Source organism: Emys orbicularis, chromosome 15, assembly GCF_028017835.1.
Source record: "Emys orbicularis isolate rEmyOrb1 chromosome 15, rEmyOrb1.hap1, whole genome shotgun sequence".
In the NCBI taxonomy this organism is placed as follows: domain Eukaryota; kingdom Metazoa; phylum Chordata; order Testudines; family Emydidae; genus Emys; species Emys orbicularis.
In genome coordinates, this window is record NC_088697.1 from 33,543,060 (window position 1) to 33,561,465 (window position 18,406).

Here is an 18,406-nt window from a genome sequence, read left to right on the forward strand (position 1 = left end):
CACTTACAGCTTAACAAAGCCCCACGTCCTCTGTGCCCAGTTTCACAGCCAATAAGGAGCAGCACCTTTGAGTTCCGCGAGATGCACACACAAGTTTCATTATACAGTTCAGCTGGGATGCTAGCTGGACACAAACCCTTTCTCAGAAGCAGGCTTCTGACAGAGACATGTGTAGCCAGGATGCCCCATACATCAGTCTAGGAGCCACTGAGCTGCCCTAAGAAAGCCCAGATGCATACACAGAGTAAGGGCAGGGGAGTGGTGTGTGCAAAGGGTTAATTAGGCAAGGGGCACACTCAGCCGGAGTGCTCTGCCCCTTTACACCTCACACAACCCTGAAAAGATGATGGAGGGAAAATCCTCAATGAATTACCAAGCCTTAACGCAGGGGGATCCTACAAGTCACATGCTTGTATAGCAATGGATCTCTGCTCATTGTGGGGTGAGCTATAAAGTGCCTCACCTAAGGGACCAGACAGGGCACCAAATGGACAACTGAATGGTCCAGTTAAGAGTCTGGGGGGCTCTAAACCCGCTGGCCTCAAATACCAGCACAGCGACTGAGCGTCCCTTTGCTTTGCTCGAGTCCCCTCTGGCTGACCGGGAATACTCTCCAGCCAACCTTCGCTCCAGCAGGGTGCATGAAGGGATAGCATGAGAACTGCAGTATCTTCCGCTCTCTCCTCTGGACTCTCCCTTATTTATCATGCTGCAGGGTCTGGAGACAAGAATTCTTACCCAGCCTGTCTCCAATCCTCCGACATGCTGCCCTTTCAGGATCTGGCTCCCCGCACACCTTCTGGGGGAACTGGGGGAGGGGGTCAGAAATCCACCTCAAGCCGGCAGTGGGAGCCCACCTGACAACAGCAATGGGCTACGTGCCATTTTTTCCTAGCTTACTGGTACAGAACATTAGACAGACATGGTAATTTATGCAAGTGCAGCTGTAATTTATGTAAATGTTCCCGTCCCTATGGTCACCTTGTCTCCCCTCCCACCTCCCAACAGCTGGGTTTGTACATCTGTTATCCACATTGCTGTTTGTAGTAAGGTAGGGCCCAGAGACTCCAGCCAAGGACCAAGGGGCCCATCACATTAGTCCCTGACCAGAGAGTTTACAATCTAGATTCTAGACAGTGAGCTGTCTGGGGCAGAGGCCACTGGTGGTGTTTGCTTGCATGCGGCCTGATCCCCGATTGGAGCCCAGAGGCACTAGCTACCAAAATAGAATAGCAAATGAGACCCACCCGGTCAGCTAGCTCCCATCTCGCTGCCAGGGCAGGCGTACAACCAAGCTTTGCTTAGTGCCCACTTGGAAGGCGCTTTGGAGCGTGCCCTTGAATACCGGCTCAAGCCCAGCCCATGCATTTAGATGGTTTGGTTAGCCAACGTTCTCAGTGCACCGCTGGTTAACTCGACGCTCCACAGGATCTCACAGCACTCCAGTAAACCCAGGCGATGTCTACACTCCACATGTAGACGCGTGCTCCAGCACCAGAAGGGGTTTTACTGGCGCTGTCGCTCAGTCACCTCTCCAAGAGGCAGTAGCTAGGTCAACGGAAGAATCCTTCCCAAAAGGGAAGCAGCGGCCTTGTTTTGCAGCCACTTGACTTGGAGCACAGAGGTCATGCAAGCGGCCCGAGTTACCGCTGCAGAGCCAGGAAGGGCACTCAGGTCTCTCCACCTCCAGACCAGTACTGCAGCCATGGGAACACCCTCTGCTCCCACAATCACCGCTGGTCCAAGCAAGGAGAGTCAGAGGAAGGAGGGCTCTGGGGCTCGCCTTTCACAACAAGGCAGCGTCCCAGTGCCTCCCTCACAAGCTCTCTCCATACATGGCGGTAACAACTATTCATTTATTTTCTACCCCTATGCCCCTCCCGCACCCTCACAACATACAAAAAGTTGTCTACACTGAGAATCCGGTCAGCTCACACTTAGTGCGACAACCACGGCAGTGTCCTGTAATAGCCTGGACAAGTCTTACTGAACTAAACTGAATTCAGTCGGTTCCGCTTAACTTTGAAATTCACTGCACTAAAAATGCAGATGTTGGTGTACTACTGTGAGATTACATGGAACTCTTTAGCAGGAAGGCAGATTAACACAATCTCTAGGAGATATTAGGAACTTCAAAGGATTTTGGGGGATAATACCTGGGAAGTGGGTTTCCTAGGGAATGCTAGGGGTGAGGAGAATGCAAGTGATCAACTTCAAATCCGCCCTTTTGAAGCTATACCTTGGAGAGAAACCAATTGTCTACCCATTACCTGCTCCTAAAAACTCCAATTCCAAGACCTCCAAACAGCATAAACTCTTCCTGAGTCTTCTCATTCTGAGCAAAGGTGGGGTGATGGAGTGGCCCTGCCAGAGCCCATGCTGGAGTTGGCGTGATCTCTGGTAGACTCAGTAGCAAGCTTGCAGGTTCTTTTAGTGTTTTAATAGGTTCTCTCTGTAATGCTCTCGCCTTAAGACTAAGATATGGTGCTTAGCAGACTACATGGTGATTTAACTGTGGGTAGTTACACTGGTATCAGTCTCTGGAGACACAGCAAGCAGATCTGCTTATGCAAGATGTCTTCCGCTGGGACCATCCCAGTGAAGGCAGGGAACTGTTCAGCCTTGGAATAACCCACTCGAAGGGAGACAGATGCATGGCTCCACCCAAGAGGGAAGACATCTAGGAGGCCAGAAGCCCAAGACTGGTACCCTGGCTGGGCTGCTGAGAAGACATTCAGGTGCAGTTGCCCTGAATTGTGACACTTACATGGTCAGTCCCTGCCCCAAAGAGCTGACAATCTGGTGTGTTGTGCTTGTACAGCGCCTAGCACAAGGGGTCCTCTAGCAGCCAGGCAGATCCAGGGACACTTCCTCAGTGGCAAGACACATTAAATTACTGTCCTGCTAAGCGGGCTTAGGCATCAGGCAGAGAGATTTACAGCCCCACACTGCAGCCATCTTGGGACCCCCTCTTTAAGCACCGTGTCCCCATTCCCTACTGCAGGACTCTGCGGGCAATGAAGATTTACACTCCAGATACGAAAGGAGTCGGCAGCTCCAGGAATGGATACTCCTCAGTATTTCACAGGAGCGGGGGCAGGAGAGGACGGGGGCTTGTCATGCCATCCCACAGGGACTTCCTCAGGCAGGAAAACCCACCAGTATACACCTAGTGTGCAATTCTGAGCATAGACTGAAGAATGCCTCGGCCGCATGGACAACCTCGCTCTCAGTAGTCCTCCTCCCTTTCCCTTCTGGGCAGGCAGCTACAGGGCCCTAGAACCAGTTCTAGCCCTTACTCCTCTGCCCCCTGGATGGGTCTCAGACCCACATATGACTTCTCTGTCCAGGAGGGGCAGCTAAGGGCACAGCAGAGCCAGGAACAAATTTCCCCCAATTCAGCCAGGTGAAGGTGCATGTTATTGTAACACAGGGTGTTTGGGATCTGACGTACAGCAGAGTAACCCACTTTGATATTCAAACAGATACCACAAGCCACAATGTTTTGAGTGTGGAAACAGAATAACTAGGTTCCCTGATGACATGTCAGGGAGGGGGGCCCCAGAAAGTTAGGCCTGTTTTGACCAGCACACGGGCTGCTGAAGCAGCTGTGAGGATTCCTTCAAGGCCTTGCCTGAATGAAGAGGGGATGGTTTTGGTTTCAAAGATCGGGTAGCTCCGAAGCACCATCCTGCGAACAGGTTTCACAGACGTGCACGGAGAGCACCCAGCACTGAGGGGAGAGCGCTCACCACTGTGGTTTCCCTGTTCTGGCTGTACACTGCCTGAAGCGATGCCACCCCAGGCACTCTTTATATCCTGCCTGATCTCTGAGGCTTTGGCTGCTGTCCCATGGGTGCATCTGGAAGTGACAGGATCCTTCTCTGTGCTGCTAACATGCATTTTATGTCCTTATTTTAGTCTCATCTCTTGGCGTGTGCGGTTGCCTCCAACATGACTCTGCATTATCAAGGCTATAATGAGTCCCGTTAAAATGGATTTGCTGGAATAATTATATTAAAAAAAAAAAGTCTGCAAGAAACTGCTCTCTCTTCTTAAGGGGTATTTGTGCCCCGTTATTTGCAGTCACACTGTCTGCGGCATCTGCTCCCTTTAAAACGTCTAACTCCAATCTGATCTGAATATATAAATCTGAATTATCACAGCAAACAGAGATGTGCTCACACCTTTTTTTATCTGTTGCCATGGTGATTAGATAAAATTCACGCTAACTCTCTGGGGAAGGACGGAATTATTTCAGACAGAATCTCACCCCACTGGGTGAGAACGCCTGGAGCAACTTCCCTCAGTAACAGGTCTGGGCACATGTCTCACTCTGGGAGGGCGGAGCGGGGGAGGACAGGACACCTGTCGAGACAGTGGGGGGGGACAGATTTTAAGATTGCACTAGGATGGGTAGGGATTTGATACCCCCAAAACATCCCAATGCAAGTTCAACTACAAGCCAACCAATCCCAATCGGACACTAAATATAAATTATTAGTAATTCTACCTTCCATCTCAAAGCTGTCCTCATACATCAAACCGTGAGCAAGCCAAGCTTGATCTTCACATCACAGATGGGGAGAATGGAGGCAGAAAGAGGTTAAGTGACTCAGGCCCAAATCTCGCACCGGTTTACACATGCCAGTCTCCTTGATACCAGTGGCCATGTAAAGTCCAGCATGTGCTTAAGACTTTGCAGAATTGAGGCCTCACTTAGCAAGTCAGTGGCAAAATGGACGTGCTCTACTTCACCAGCCCTGGAGCTGGTACGGAGCGTGCGCACCCAGCAGCCATCTACACTGGCAGTAGCGTGTGGGGTACGTGTAGCGACACGCTGCAGTGGAAAGCGGCCTGCGTCCATGCTGCAGTGTGGAGCTACATAAGATAGTGAGCGGCTCTGGCAAAGGGGTGGCAGCAGGACACTGTCCTGCTAAAAGCAGACAGGGGAAGCACTGTTTGGGGCTGAGGAGAGCTGCGTAGGGTCTATGTGCCCTGAGGTTTGACATACCTGTACTCTACTTGCCTAAGCCACGCCTCACCAGCTACATGGCTGTTTATGCCTGCTCCAGCGGGTGTGCAGTGTCTGTACACTACAAGCTGCTTGAAGCGTAGACGACCAAAGGTTCCGTTACCCCAGAGGGGAAGGGGAAGACATTTTATAGAGAGAGGTTCTTCCTTAGTCGCCCAAAACAATACAGTCACAGTCAAAGGGAAGTTTCCGAAGAGACAGGCACTGCAGTAAGACTGAACAGATCCAGGATCGGGTGATCAGTAGCATCAGGCACAATGCACAGAACGTTTTACATTTACTTACCCATTGTCTCACCATTGTGGCTTTAACAACACTCAGCAGCTTTAATAGCTGTACTTTAAGAGGTCACGAGTTTTAAATGAAAAATATCACAGCAGGGGCAAGCCCCGCCAGCTCACAGCTGCAGCGGAATTCAGCACGCAAGTTCAAGTGCTCACAGGCCGTCCGCCCATGCCCGCGAGGGCTGCATGGGAACCAACTGCTCCACTAGCATCGGGAGAAGACAGGCCAACGTCGCACAAGTCTGCCCTCCAGGAGAGAAAGGGATAATCTGCAGACAGGGCAGGCTGGCGTCCCTGACAGCACATCCCAACCCACAGCCTCTCCCCGCTCAAGAGATGCTTACCACCACCACCACACTGATCACTGCTCGCATGCGCTATCCCTTCCCCGCCTCTGAGGCTACCAGAGCGCAAGCTCTTGGGGGCAGGGGCTGTCTGCTGCTTGTTCTGAACAGCAGCTCTGCAGCCCTCATCTCAGCTGGTCCCTAGGCACTACGGGCAGGATGATTGCTTCAGGAAATGGAGGAGGTCACAGTCGCAGCAGCTGAGGAGTGGGTGGAGTCTCTCTCAATATGGCATTTCGTGCTGTACCAGGAATATCACAGAAAGGAGGAAAAAACCAAGTCAAGGGATGCAGCAATGGAAGCCAAGCATTGCGGCTGTGGAAGTACTGACCTTTCACTCAAACCATTCCCCGGTTGTCCCCTGCACCCCTCCGTCCCACAGCACCTGCTGTCCAGACCAGCTTCCTGGTATCTCTCCCAATGTCCGCTGGAAATTGCATGTCCCTGTTGCTGACACATCTCCACTGGTCTCATTCTGTTCCTTTCACTCCATAAACCACTGGTCAACAGAGATGGCATACAAGGCACTAAACAAAAAGGTCTTCATATATCTCTCTAGGTAGGGCTGTGGCTCTCATCCCTGCTCTATCAGAGCTCGGGACCCGAACCAGCACCAAACTTCTCCACCTTGTACCAAGTGCAAAGAGCCAGGACAGTCGGCATTCTGCACCACCCAGTCAGAGAAAGAGGCCGTGATGTCCCAGCGATCCAGCGGGGCCCCACCTCTGAGTTTTAAGAGCGGACTGCACCATGACTTATGGAGCTGGATCCACGTCATCCCAAAGGGAAGGGAACAAATCTCATAACTCCGCTACATGCAGAAACATTAAAGATGCATGAAAGCCAGCAATGAGGACTCGTCTGCTCAGCTCAGTTCATTGACAGACCTAGAAGGAGCAGCCCTGTATTTACAGCACCTCCTGGTAAAGGGGGCAAACAGCAGCCAGAGAGAGACCTCTCTGCAAAGCATTTAAGAGGTAGGTCTAGTTATTAAGATTGGCCGGGGGGGGGAGGAAGGGGGGCCACACAGAACTGTCAGCCTCAGATCTACTTTTCTTTTAAATCTAGTCCAATATCAGGGCCTGATGCTGGGAGGAGCTGGGCGCCTTCAGTTCCCATTTATTTCATGAGGCATGAAGGGCGGCCCACCTGGTGCCGAGTATCCCCAATTCCAGCAGACATCGAACACCCTGATTTCAAATGGGTGGCCTTCCCACCAGGGATAAACCCTCCCTTGGCTTTTGAAGACATCAGCAGGATTGGGATTCAGCCGTCAGTCAACCCCAGGGCTCGAGAACCTTGCCAGGCCCTTCAAAGGCCTCTCCTCTTGCACACAGGGGCTTGCGGGCACCTAATCAACAGTCACTGCATGCGCGGCTGGCAACACACACTCACCACCAAGGCAGCGGCCTGCCCAACGTGCCTGCGCAAATGTGGATTTTGTATGCACAGAAACGGTGCCTGACCTTATCAAGTGCATGTTGAAAAATAGGGGTGGGGGTGCGCTAAACAGAACAAGATGGCTCGAGGCTGGCACTCCACCTGCCAGCGAACAGGGAGTCCCAATGCCCACCCCACATCACACTCTGAACCCTTTCCAGATTTCTCTGGGTAATGGAACCTTGGTAGGTTCCAGCCACAAGCCATGCCATTCAGCCTCCTCAGGTGACCACCTAGGAAGAGGCAGGGAATACAAATGCATTGTTCTTCCTTCTGACAAATTCCAAACCACAGGCTGCCCGGGAAAGGGGAGGGGATGCAATGGTTAGTATTATACCAGCCAGGGTTATTTTGTATTCAAGCAAAAAACAAACAGAAGATAGCAGCTGGTAAATACACCCTGTAAGTTATCTCCTGTCCCCACCCCACCCCACTGAAGATAAACACACAAACAAGGATTGCGTTTCACCTCCTATGGCAGTGTTTATTCTGCCCCGGCTTCCAGCTTTCTCCAATAACACGAGATTGATGTTCTCTGAAAAAGAGCCTATTGATAAAGGACAATACTTAATTATCTAGGTTCTGGTTATTCTGTGCCTTGGATCATCTTTCCGTGCTGCCCTCTGTTATGCAGCGCATGCATATTGTTTGGGGAGGAGCAGATGAACAGCACCTGCTTGCCACTAGTAGCTAAGCTATAATGCAAACGCTAGTTTCATTTCCAATACAGCTGAATATAAAGGGACATGCTGGAGGAACATTAGACCCATAAATACTACTGGTGTTTTTAATTTTCGGTAGACTCATGCTGTGTCTCTAGACTCTCATTACACTTTGAGACAGATTAAAATGGAATTTTAATATAGTTACATTTACTTCCAATATTAGAGAGAAGATAGAGCATGTGACAGATGTTCCAAGGTGCAACAGAGGAAAGATTAAAACACACATGATAAAAGTGGGCATATTTAACCATTAAAATGCCATGTCAATTTTGTTTCCTACATGGCCACAAAAACCAATGCTGAGAGGAGTTTAAGAAGATTTCTAGAACCCCCCACCCATTCCAAACATAGGAGATTGAGGGGAAGGGGGACAGAAATGGGCTGCTTAGTTCAAATTAAATCCAGATCTAAGCCACTGCAGGTAGAATTGGTCAAAATTTTTCAAAATTAAAAATTGACAAAAATTCTAATTGAAATTTTTATTAAAAATAGATGACGTTTTTGAAAAAAACCCTCGCATTCTGTGTCTGGACCAGTTCTAGCTTCAGTTTTTGATGTTGTAAAGTCAAGATTGTGTTGTCCAATGAGTTGCCAGGATATTAGAGCACAACAATTCTAAAGCAGCTTGAGGTGCTCACACCAGAAACTTGGCTCCAAGAGAAATAAAAATCAAAGGATACGATCCATATTTAAAAACAAATTAAAATTTGTATTTACTTCCTAGACTTCTCAGTATGATCCAATCTAGAATTGTTGGGTGTTTTTCTCCTTTAAAAAAAAATACCTCATTCAGTTCTCAAACGGAAGTTTTACTGTGCAAGCATCTCCACACATCAGTTCTCCTCCCTCTCTCTGGAGAAGAGAGAAACCCGGGGGGAAGGGAAAAGGTACTGCTCAGCTGCAGTTCCCCCTTCCAAAAAAACCCATAAGATTGGTTGATAGCAACGGAGTTCAAAATCACAGCCTTGGTGTGAAGTGCAATCTTATACGTAGTCCACCATTCTGTAAGCACTGTTGGTTTATTCTGAATAAATGCTACCCTACATTAAATGCCAGAACTCAGTGAGTGGTGCTGCATGTTTGCTAGGAGGTTGAGAACTAAAGGCAAGATTGATTTTGATGTGAGCACCAGTAAAGCAAATGGGTTTTTGAAAACCCTATAATTTCTCTGCAACCCTTGACTTCACTAAACACACATTTTTACACTACAGCACAGTTAGGTAGGCATTAAACAAAAATGAGGTAGACTAATGATGATTTATGTGCAGGATAACCTTTTATAAAGAATTTATCTTTGATTTCAGGGTAAGTTACAGTGTTGCCAAGTTAACCAAATAAGGCAGCTCACTAGGAAAAGAAAAAAAGAAAGCCAGAAAGCCATTGCAGCAGCAGGATACAGATATCAAGCATTTTTCTGCAATTGTTTTAAAGTATCTTCTGAAATACACGCAGCGGGTGCTCCTGAAGAGAGATGCTTGTCGGGAACTAACCAGAACAAGTCAGGGAGAGGCACCCATTGCAAATGAAACAGTTCTGTGCAGTTAAGAACAAGAGCAGCTAGCTATGAAACATGCTACGAGCCTCAAGTTCTGCCTATTGCATTTGATTAAAACGACTTGGAATAGCCATAAAGACAAAACGTTAAACCCAAAAGACACGTTACCCAGCATTAAAAGGGGCACTCCCCCCCCCCCACAAAACACCATGCAAATATATTTTTCTAGGCACTCCCTACACGCCTCTATATCAGTGATGACCTTCGATATCAATAGTCGAGTTACACGGCACATCATAGCCACTAGCTAGCACTCCATGGTGGCGGCAAGACAGAAGTGGGGTCTGCTGTCCTCAAACAGCACAGGCCTCTACCTCCTGAGCTACAGGAAAATCTTCATTAGCTGCTGCAAATACAGGGTCTATGACAGTACAGCAGCTCTGGTTCTGTCCAGCAGAGGACAGAAGAAAGCATAAGCACTAGCCCATTCCTCCAGTGGTCCGCGAGCTCCATTCAGGTGATCCACAGATAGTTCCCTCTAAGGTGCGCACCTGGGCGGCCACACATGAGAGAATGAAGGGCCACCCACCTAATTAGTGGAGCCACAGAGATCTTTTCTCCTTAAAAGGACGACTTTAGGAGAGCAAGGCAGTGATGTATTTGTAGGTTTGTTTGACCTGCAGTTCACACCACAGATTTTTAGGCAGAAAATGTCTTTGATGTTTCAGAAACAATTTTGGTTCGTTGGTTGGTTTGTTTTAATTAACCACACAGAATGCAAAAGGAACCCACCCTCAGCTGTCCATTCCCCCTGCCACCATTAAGGACCCCCCCTTTCACGCACGCACTTAGGATGGAATCAAAGGGTCACAAGAAGTCAAAACAAAGACCCTGTTTTTGTAGACGTGAATCCACTCTTTGCTCTAACACAAGAGCAAATTTAAAAAAATTAGCTTTGGGCAGATGCAATATTTATAATCCAACAGCAAATATGTTTGCTTGTGTTGACTCTACATATAAATTGTCTCTATATTCTGTCTTTAGGGTAATTATTGCTTTAAAATGTTAAAATCGTTCCACTCTAATTACATCACCATATTTAAAAATCAAGCACAACTGCAAAACTTAAGTACCAGCCCGGGTTAAAAATGTGCAAGTGCAGGATGTCAGGTCAACAAACTGAAGTGCCTAAGAAACTGACTGTGCTCTGTAAAGGATGGCCAAGTTCAAGCCTCCAGACTGAACTGCTCCATCTACCCAACGGCGCAAATAACGCCAGGGGAGCTGCAGGACAAGCTTTCCCTCCACCGGCCCCCACCCAGACCTGGAGCTATGCACGGACAACACTCTTCTCCTGGATGCATTCTAGCTTTGGACTCTTTGTTAAGAGGGCCAGCTGAGTGACAGAGACACTCGCATCATTCCAGCTCCTAGCAGGACCTCTTCCTCTCATCTCCTAATAGGGCCCTGACGAGCCACCAGACAACAACTATCACTCACTGCACTGGATCTGCGCCAGTAACCAAAGGGGGACGTTTAACTGAAACTAGTTAATTTGACGTTCCTTCACTGTAGTGCAGCTCCGAAGGTATAAATGGAGCAGGAGAGATACAGGGCCACCACATTGAACGGCACTCCTTGGGCTGGATCTGCTGGTTGGAGTCAATGGAGTCCCAACTGGGAAGCCAGCTGCCCTCCCGGGAGATGGGACGGGGGGGGGGGGGGAGGGGGAAAGGTGATGCAGAGAGGTTTAAAATGCATCTCCAAGGCCAGTTTGGCTGAATCTAGCCCTCAGAGTAACCACATGCTGCTCACCAGGCGAGCGCTTAACTGAAACATTCCTTCTGAGGGCAGTTAAGCCCATCAGCTCACAGGTATAGCCAGCACCTGCTCTTACAAGGGACGACTTCAGGTTTGCACACGAGGCTGAACTCGTGACGTCACTAGCGCGCATGGTGTGAAGCACTTTACTAATACCCAGAGACGGACAGCCAAGCAGCAAAATGCTCGGCCCCTTCGTGACGTCACAACTAGAGCAATACCGAGCCCCCGAGGGCTGCTAGTATTTACTGACCTGTGAGCAAATATCAAATACAGTGCACTCACCGTGGGCAAAATCCTTTAATTCTTTCCGGATCCCCCAGGGGAAGCAGTATTGATGGCTTTACTACTAGCTTACACGTGCTGTGCGGGAGGGCCAGCACTGCCATCAATACCATCTCCAAGCAGAGAGTCAGAAGGTCACCCCGGTACGGAGGAACGTCCACACTGACCTCTCCACCCGCCCGTTCCGCTCTGGGACCCTCGTCAAGATCACCAGCCCTAGCTCTGAGATTCAAGGTCACCCACATCACAGTAACCAGGTTACACCCATGCCCAGGCCCCGGTGACATTCAGAATTTCCTCTTATGCTTCCGCAGCGAAGGCGCCAGCAGGAGCGCTAGAGGGCCAGTGGCTACTGGCCTTTGAACCAACATGTCTCAGACCTTCTGCGAGCAGGGTTAGATGTGACACTCATAAGAACAGCCGTATTGGGCCAGACCAAAGGTCCATGCAGCCCAGTATCCTGTCTTCTGACAGCGGCCAGTGCCAGGTGCCCAGAGGGAATGAAGAAAACAGGGAATCACCAGGTGACCCGTCCCCTGTCGCCCATTCCCAGGTTCTGGCAAACAGAGGCTAGGGACACGATTGCAACACTAGGAGCCCCCCAGAGGCCAGCCTATACCTGCCACTCGTGCTGGGTGGCACCACGCCATTCGCTGGGGGGTGGAACCTAGGGGAGCAGCAGGGATACGTTCTACTAAACAACCAATCAATCTCAGGGTAGGTGGCAGCGCGAAACACGCCCAGTGGCGAACACTCAGCTCAGCGCAGCACTTTGCACATCGCCCAGTGAACTCTGCCACCCAACATCTCACTGCAAACGCTGCGCTGTCAGTCCAAGAGCCAGCTACAAACCACACCAGAGCATTAGCCAACAAAGCAAAGCCACAATTGTTTCTGTGCGCGATTTGCTCACAAATCAATGAGCGCTTCATACAGTCTTGTGTTCTTCTCCTCAAACAACAATGTGCTCACTAAAAAGATCACCGTGGGGGGAGGGGGTGCTAGCCTCCTCTTCCAGGTAACTTCCCATGCCACACACACACCTTACAATTCCCATGGGGTTCTCAAGGGACGTGAGCATGATTTGGATCAGAGCTGGGCAAACAACAGATTTTTCAGTGCAGTGCAGTGCAGAACATTTAATTCCAATGTGGTACATTTTTAATGCTTCGGGGGGGGGGTTAAATATACTTAAAAAGGATGTTTTGAAATGATGTCACTACGAACTAAAACACCCCAAGACATTTTGTTTTGAAAACGTCGAAACAAAATATTTCTATTTCTTCAGAATTGTTTGTTTCCAACCAAAACAATCTGGTGAACTAGCCATGAATTTGTGAAATGTTTTGATGTTGCCAAATCTGCACTTTTTTGCAAAAAAATAAATAAAATAAATAAATAGAAGAAGTAGTAGTAGTAGTAGTAGTTGTGCATGAAGCGCTTGGCCCGGCTGAAGTTCTGATGAGTTTGCGGAGCGAGCGCACCCTTTTCCAGAGGATCATACAAGGGCTGGCACAACTCAGGTGCGTGGGCCCACCCACACAACCACGACTCCTCTGCTAATGAGAATCAGGCCCAAGCACTGAGGAGTGGAAGACACTAGCCATCACACCTGCCCCTTTCCACTCCCCACCGAGATGGGCCCAAAACCCAGTGCCCTCAGTGCCAGGGAAATTTGGATCCTAACCTCCCAGCAGGCCCTTATCACTGCAATGGGCCACACCAAAACTCTGGGTCCCAACACCCCAGAACCTGGGCCTGGACTCATTCTGCACTTGCCTTCAGCGGTGCCTGGCACTTCTCCATAGAGGCTTTAATTCTGCTCCTCAATGAGCCAATCCTGCACGGAGCAGAGCGCCTCCTACTAGGCTTTCGGGGAATCAGGGGAGCTCAGCACCTCGCAGAATTGGCCCCAGGAGCTGGATTCCTCAGCACCAGGTGCCACAGGAGCACGGCCTCTGATCAAAAACTAGCTGAGCAAACTTTTCCCCAAGCCGCAGCAGCCACCAGCCCAGACCCCACGAGGGGGGACGTCGGCGCCAGCCACCCTGCCAGGCTACATGGGCTGGCAGCACACATTCTCTGCACCATCACCTCCCCAGAGACAGACCGGAGTTAATTACTCCTCTATGGCATCTCCTTGCCCACAAGTCTTAATGGACAGCAACTGTCCCATTAACTGGAACGCTCCCTGGGCGCATTGACAGACTGCGAGGGCCACAGGGGGAAGGCAGGGAGCACGTGGGCCATGGACATCTGTGCTGGCAGGAGTTGAAGAGTGTTTGATTGGAAGGGTTGTAAAGAGTCATGAGAGAGGCTTTATTTACTCTTGTCACGCCCCGCTCCCAGCAGGAATACATGGAGATGGACGGCACAGGGTGCCTCTGCCTGACTCCCCACTGTCACGTACCCTCCAGGTTGGCAAGGTCAACAGTGGGTGGGAGAACCCAGAAGACACGTACATATTGTCACACTTCAGTTTTATGCACCTAGGAGCCTCAAAGCACACACTGCAATCCTGGCAATACAACAGGCGCCACCGAATACACAGCGCAGTCAAACCCCACTCATTTCCAATGTAAATCCAGCCCACAGGCTTGGCTTTCGTACTAAGATGATTCATCAGCAAACCCCCTTGCTTTTGGGGCCCAGGGACAGAGAAAAACCAAAAAGAGCTCCGTGTACAACAATTCATGCACATGGCAACGCAGTTAGTATTCGCTGGGAGAATGGAGGGTCCCCCTCCTGCTCCTCTCTTACCTGGGATGATTGAAACAGTATCTTTCTCCCAGGACACAACGCTAACATATTCCTGCACTGAAGAAGGGATGAGGCACTTGAAGACAGCCACGTTTCCACGCATTGACCTTTGATCCTCCACCCGGACGGTGTAAGGTTCCCTGAAAACTGCAGAAAGAAAAGCAGACGATCAACGTACCGATGCCAAGTTGCACTGGGCACAAACACATTAATTTAAACAGTTCCCAAAGATTGTTTTTTAATTCCACATTTTGAGCAGCTCCAGCGTTTGCCACAAGGGATGAGCTGGAGGGAGAGCGAATTCACATATGCACGTGTGTCTGGGGGTCTCAACATCCCATGTGCTCACGGGGCCCAAACAGGAGAGAGATGCCAAGAAGTATCGTTTTCTGGTAACGGCTCTGAAGTGGGGCATTTAAATTATTGCGTCGGCCAGTAAGGAGGTGCCATACCTCTCGGTACAACCCACAGCAGGACATAGCGACAGACTATAGCATAGCAACAGGGGGTCACTTCCTTCCGTGCCACCATGCCACTGAAAGCAGCATGGCCCTTGCAATCCCCTCACTGCAACAAATCACATCCCAGGTGCACCTCCTCCCAGGCACTCGCAGCCCCCAGCCACGTCCCTCCACCCCCTGGCCGCTGTCAAGTCATGGGAAGAGCCCTCCTGGGGTGGGGAGCAGCACTTCCCAGCACCCCTCCCCACCATGTGAGTGAGGGTTCTGTGCCGGCCCAGCAGGGCACAGGGCAGCATTTGGGGAGGAGGAAGTAGCTCTTCTCAGGCACCAGAGCACGGCAGGGACTGGCAGAATCCCACAGCAATAGTGCATGTTTCACACTTCTAGTGAGCGTAGGCCTGGAGCCAACAATCCCTGCTCTCTCTGGGCAAATTCCTCCAAAGGGACCCTCCTTCCTCCTGGGCAGGGGTTCCCATTTGCAGGGGCCACGGGTGCCCAGAGCTCTCCGGATGCAGGCAGCACCTCAGCGGGGCAGGCCTTGCACAAGGCAGGGAAGAATAATTTCTCCGCTTGCTGAAATGCAGCTGGGGCTGGGCAGGAGCTGAGCGTGCGTCAGCCTTGCTCGGCACTAGGGCACAGGAGGGAGGGAGAAAATGGTACCCTATTGAAACTGAAGAGAGGGGGAATGCAATTCCCCAAAGTGGGGTCTGCCCAGGGCGCTAGGGCAGACAGCGCTTCCCCTTGCAGTGCGACCCAGCAACGCCCACAGCGTGCCCTGGCCGCTCTGCAGCGTTCTCTCTCTGGGGAAATAACAAGGGATTATCCAGACTAGTAGCAGCCCTAATGAACTCTACGAAGCACTGGATCAGTTTGCTTGATCGGCTGAACGTCCCACGGTCTCTTTGGTAAGGAGACACGTCAGTGCAGCCAATAGGGAGTGCAGGCAGACACAGCAAGAACTGGTCATGTTTAAATATTTTCCATTTAATATTAGCCTAGCACGTGGGTGCGTGATCTTGTCATGACAACATGCCTGCCCCAAAAGACATTGGTTTCTCATTATTCACCCCCTTGGAGAGACAGACAGACAGACATCACCGGGTCATCTGCAGCTCCCCCCCCCCCCCCCCCCCCCGGCCAGAACAGCAACAATCCAACGCGTGTTTTAGTAGAAAACTCTCAACAGCCACGGGGGGGGGGGGGTGCTTCCAGCACTGAACAGATCAGTTGGCAGGTGCTGACTCTGCCTCCTCTGAACAGGCCCAAGGAGTATTTAATAAGTAAGACAGAAGGTGATGCTGCTTCTGCCTGAAATTCCTCCCCTCTAAGTGCCCAGCTTTCAGACTTCACGATTTTACTGCAAGAGCTCAAGACAGAAAACTGCTCACAGGCTGGAGGCAAGTGGCAGCCCATCCCTCAGGAAGCCCCGGTGAAACCTGCCAGCAGTCTGGTGCAGGAGGTGCTGAACTGCAGTGAAATAATAGGTGACAAGCTGGCCCAACCCGAGCAGTTGCTGAGAAGGCTGCCGGTCAGCAGCGAACGCACCTTCAGAGCACAGATCCAGGGCACCAGCTGGCTTGACAAGCCACCCTCACATGAATGTTAGGGGGTGGAGAGGGGGCTACAGTTCAGACAAACCTCCCTCTCACCAGGTATTGATACATATGTGCATGGTGCTTTGCAGGTGCACAGGAGGGCATGCTCTGTGCCCCCAAGAGACCCCATGCCAAGCAGACTACAGACAAACATAGCAGATGACAGGGGTCTGGGGGAAGGCAGAGGGCTGGTGGAGGCAGGCCCAAGAGGACACACTCATTGCTCTGCAGCATAGAGCAGCTCAAGGACCAGAGTGGATTGGTCAGCAGGAGCCTTGTCAGTTACACAGGAGCTGCTTACTCCTGCCTAGATGGTTAGGAGAGAAGTGTCCCTTCTCGTCACCTAGCCGGTCCTCCTGCTTTAGCAGAGACATAGAACCTTCCCCTGGAATCTCTGTACCAAGCCCTTCACTTCTGCCTGAGCTAGGCTGGACCTTTTAAAACCCAGCCAGTCGTGATTTAAAGAGTCTAAGTGATGGAGAAACTAGCCCATCCCTGGGTAAGTTGTTCTGAGGGTTAAAAATTGCACCTTATTTCTAGTCTGAATTTGTCTAGTCTCAGCTTGCAGCCATTAGATCATGTTGTCTCTGCTAGATTAAAGAGCTGTTTTCTATCAGAAATCTCTGCCCCATGTACTTGTAAAACTGTGATCAACTCACCTTATCCCTTCTCTTGGGCAAGCTAAAAACACATTGAGCATCGCAAGTCCCTCACTAGAAGGCAGGTTATACAGACCTCGAATCATTCCTGGTGCCTCTTCTCTAAAATCTTCAAGTTTTCAACTTTACATTTCAGTTTATTGTGTTTTTGCTGGTTTAAATAGCCTTTTTCAGGGGATTGCCATTACAAGGCTACAGAAGAAGAGTGTTTGGAGACGGGATTTCAGTGACAAGAGGATAATTGATTAGCATAAAGGAAACAGGTGGGAACAGAAGCACAGTCATGAGCAAAAATCCCAACTTCTATTTCTAAGTGTTTCCAACTCCCCTAAAGCCAAACTCAAATAACTGTCATGGACTGAGCTGTCCCGGTGACATCCCGAGGAATCCTGTGAGGAGGTCCCATGGGTACCTACTGAATGAGAAGGGGTGGCACTGGCCTGAACTACCAGCTGAAAGCCAATTCAGACTTGCAACGCCCACCTTCATACAAGAGATGAAAGCCACAGCACTGTACAGCAGCAGCCTGCAGTCACTCAATGGGGTGCAGCAAGTCTAGTATTTACAACAGGGAGCTGGAGTCAGGACGCCTGGGCTCCAGCCCTGCCACTGACTCACTGCATCTCCCTGGGCATGTCACCTCACCTCAGTGTTTAGAGGGAGGTAACAGGAACCGTGGCCTGCAGGGCCAGACAGCTGTGACAGGAGATGGATTTTCACCTCTAGAAACTTCCTAGGGAACAACAACGAAATTGAATCTGCCACTCCCAGCATTTGCTTCCCGTGAACACCCTGGCACAGCTGGCCCCTGGCGGGAGTGTCTGCAGAAACAGCACATTTTAAGTCATTACTAGAGAGTTGGAAGGTTTTTTGGGGGGGGTGAAACAGGAAAAGAATGTTGGACCCCAGATGCGAATATTCACTCTGGAAACCTGACTGCAGGTGTGTTGCTCCTCCATCTGGAGAGCAGAAGCAGGACCATGTGGCCACCATGCCTGATGCAAACTAAGCAAACCGCTGGAATGTTGGATACCCTCAAAGGGCTGAGAGAGGGGGTCCTGCAGCAGGGAGGCAGCTGCCAGCAGAGTTGGGCCAGCTGCTCTTGTTCTCAGGCACCCACCCATCTTGGCTATTGGGAAAGCATCAGTTACAACAGCACCCTCCGCATACTTCCCCTCTGCCTGCCTCATGCCAGCTCACAGAGCCCACCACCTGGTTCCATCCCTGCTGGGAGCCATTTCACAGCGTGGCCTAGCGGACAGAGCATCGACTGTGATTCAGGAGACCTGGATGCCACTGGCAGACTGGGTGACCTTGGGCAAGCCACTGCACTTTGGTGCCTCAGTTTCCCCATCTGTAGAATAGGGATAATGACTCCTTTGTCGGATGGCTGAGAAGTTGTACAGAAGTGCCAGGTATTGGTTGTATGTGGTGTAGCTGTAGCTGTCAGTCCCAGGATGTTAGAGAGACAAGGTGGGTGAGGTAATAGAAGTTGGTCCAAT

General features: G+C 50.5%; 1 protein-coding gene across 1 annotated transcript in view; it reads right to left on the minus strand.

Moving 5' to 3' along the window:
* Nucleotides 1-18,406, minus strand: part of DSCAML1 (DS cell adhesion molecule like 1) — a 329,429-nt gene that overhangs the window by 298,110 nt on the left and 12,913 nt on the right. The window contains exon 3 of the mRNA XM_065416989.1: nucleotides 14,190-14,336. Within this exon, the coding sequence (XP_065273061.1) occupies nucleotides 14,190-14,336 (147 nt within the window). The remainder of the gene's footprint in view (nucleotides 1-14,189; nucleotides 14,337-18,406) is intronic.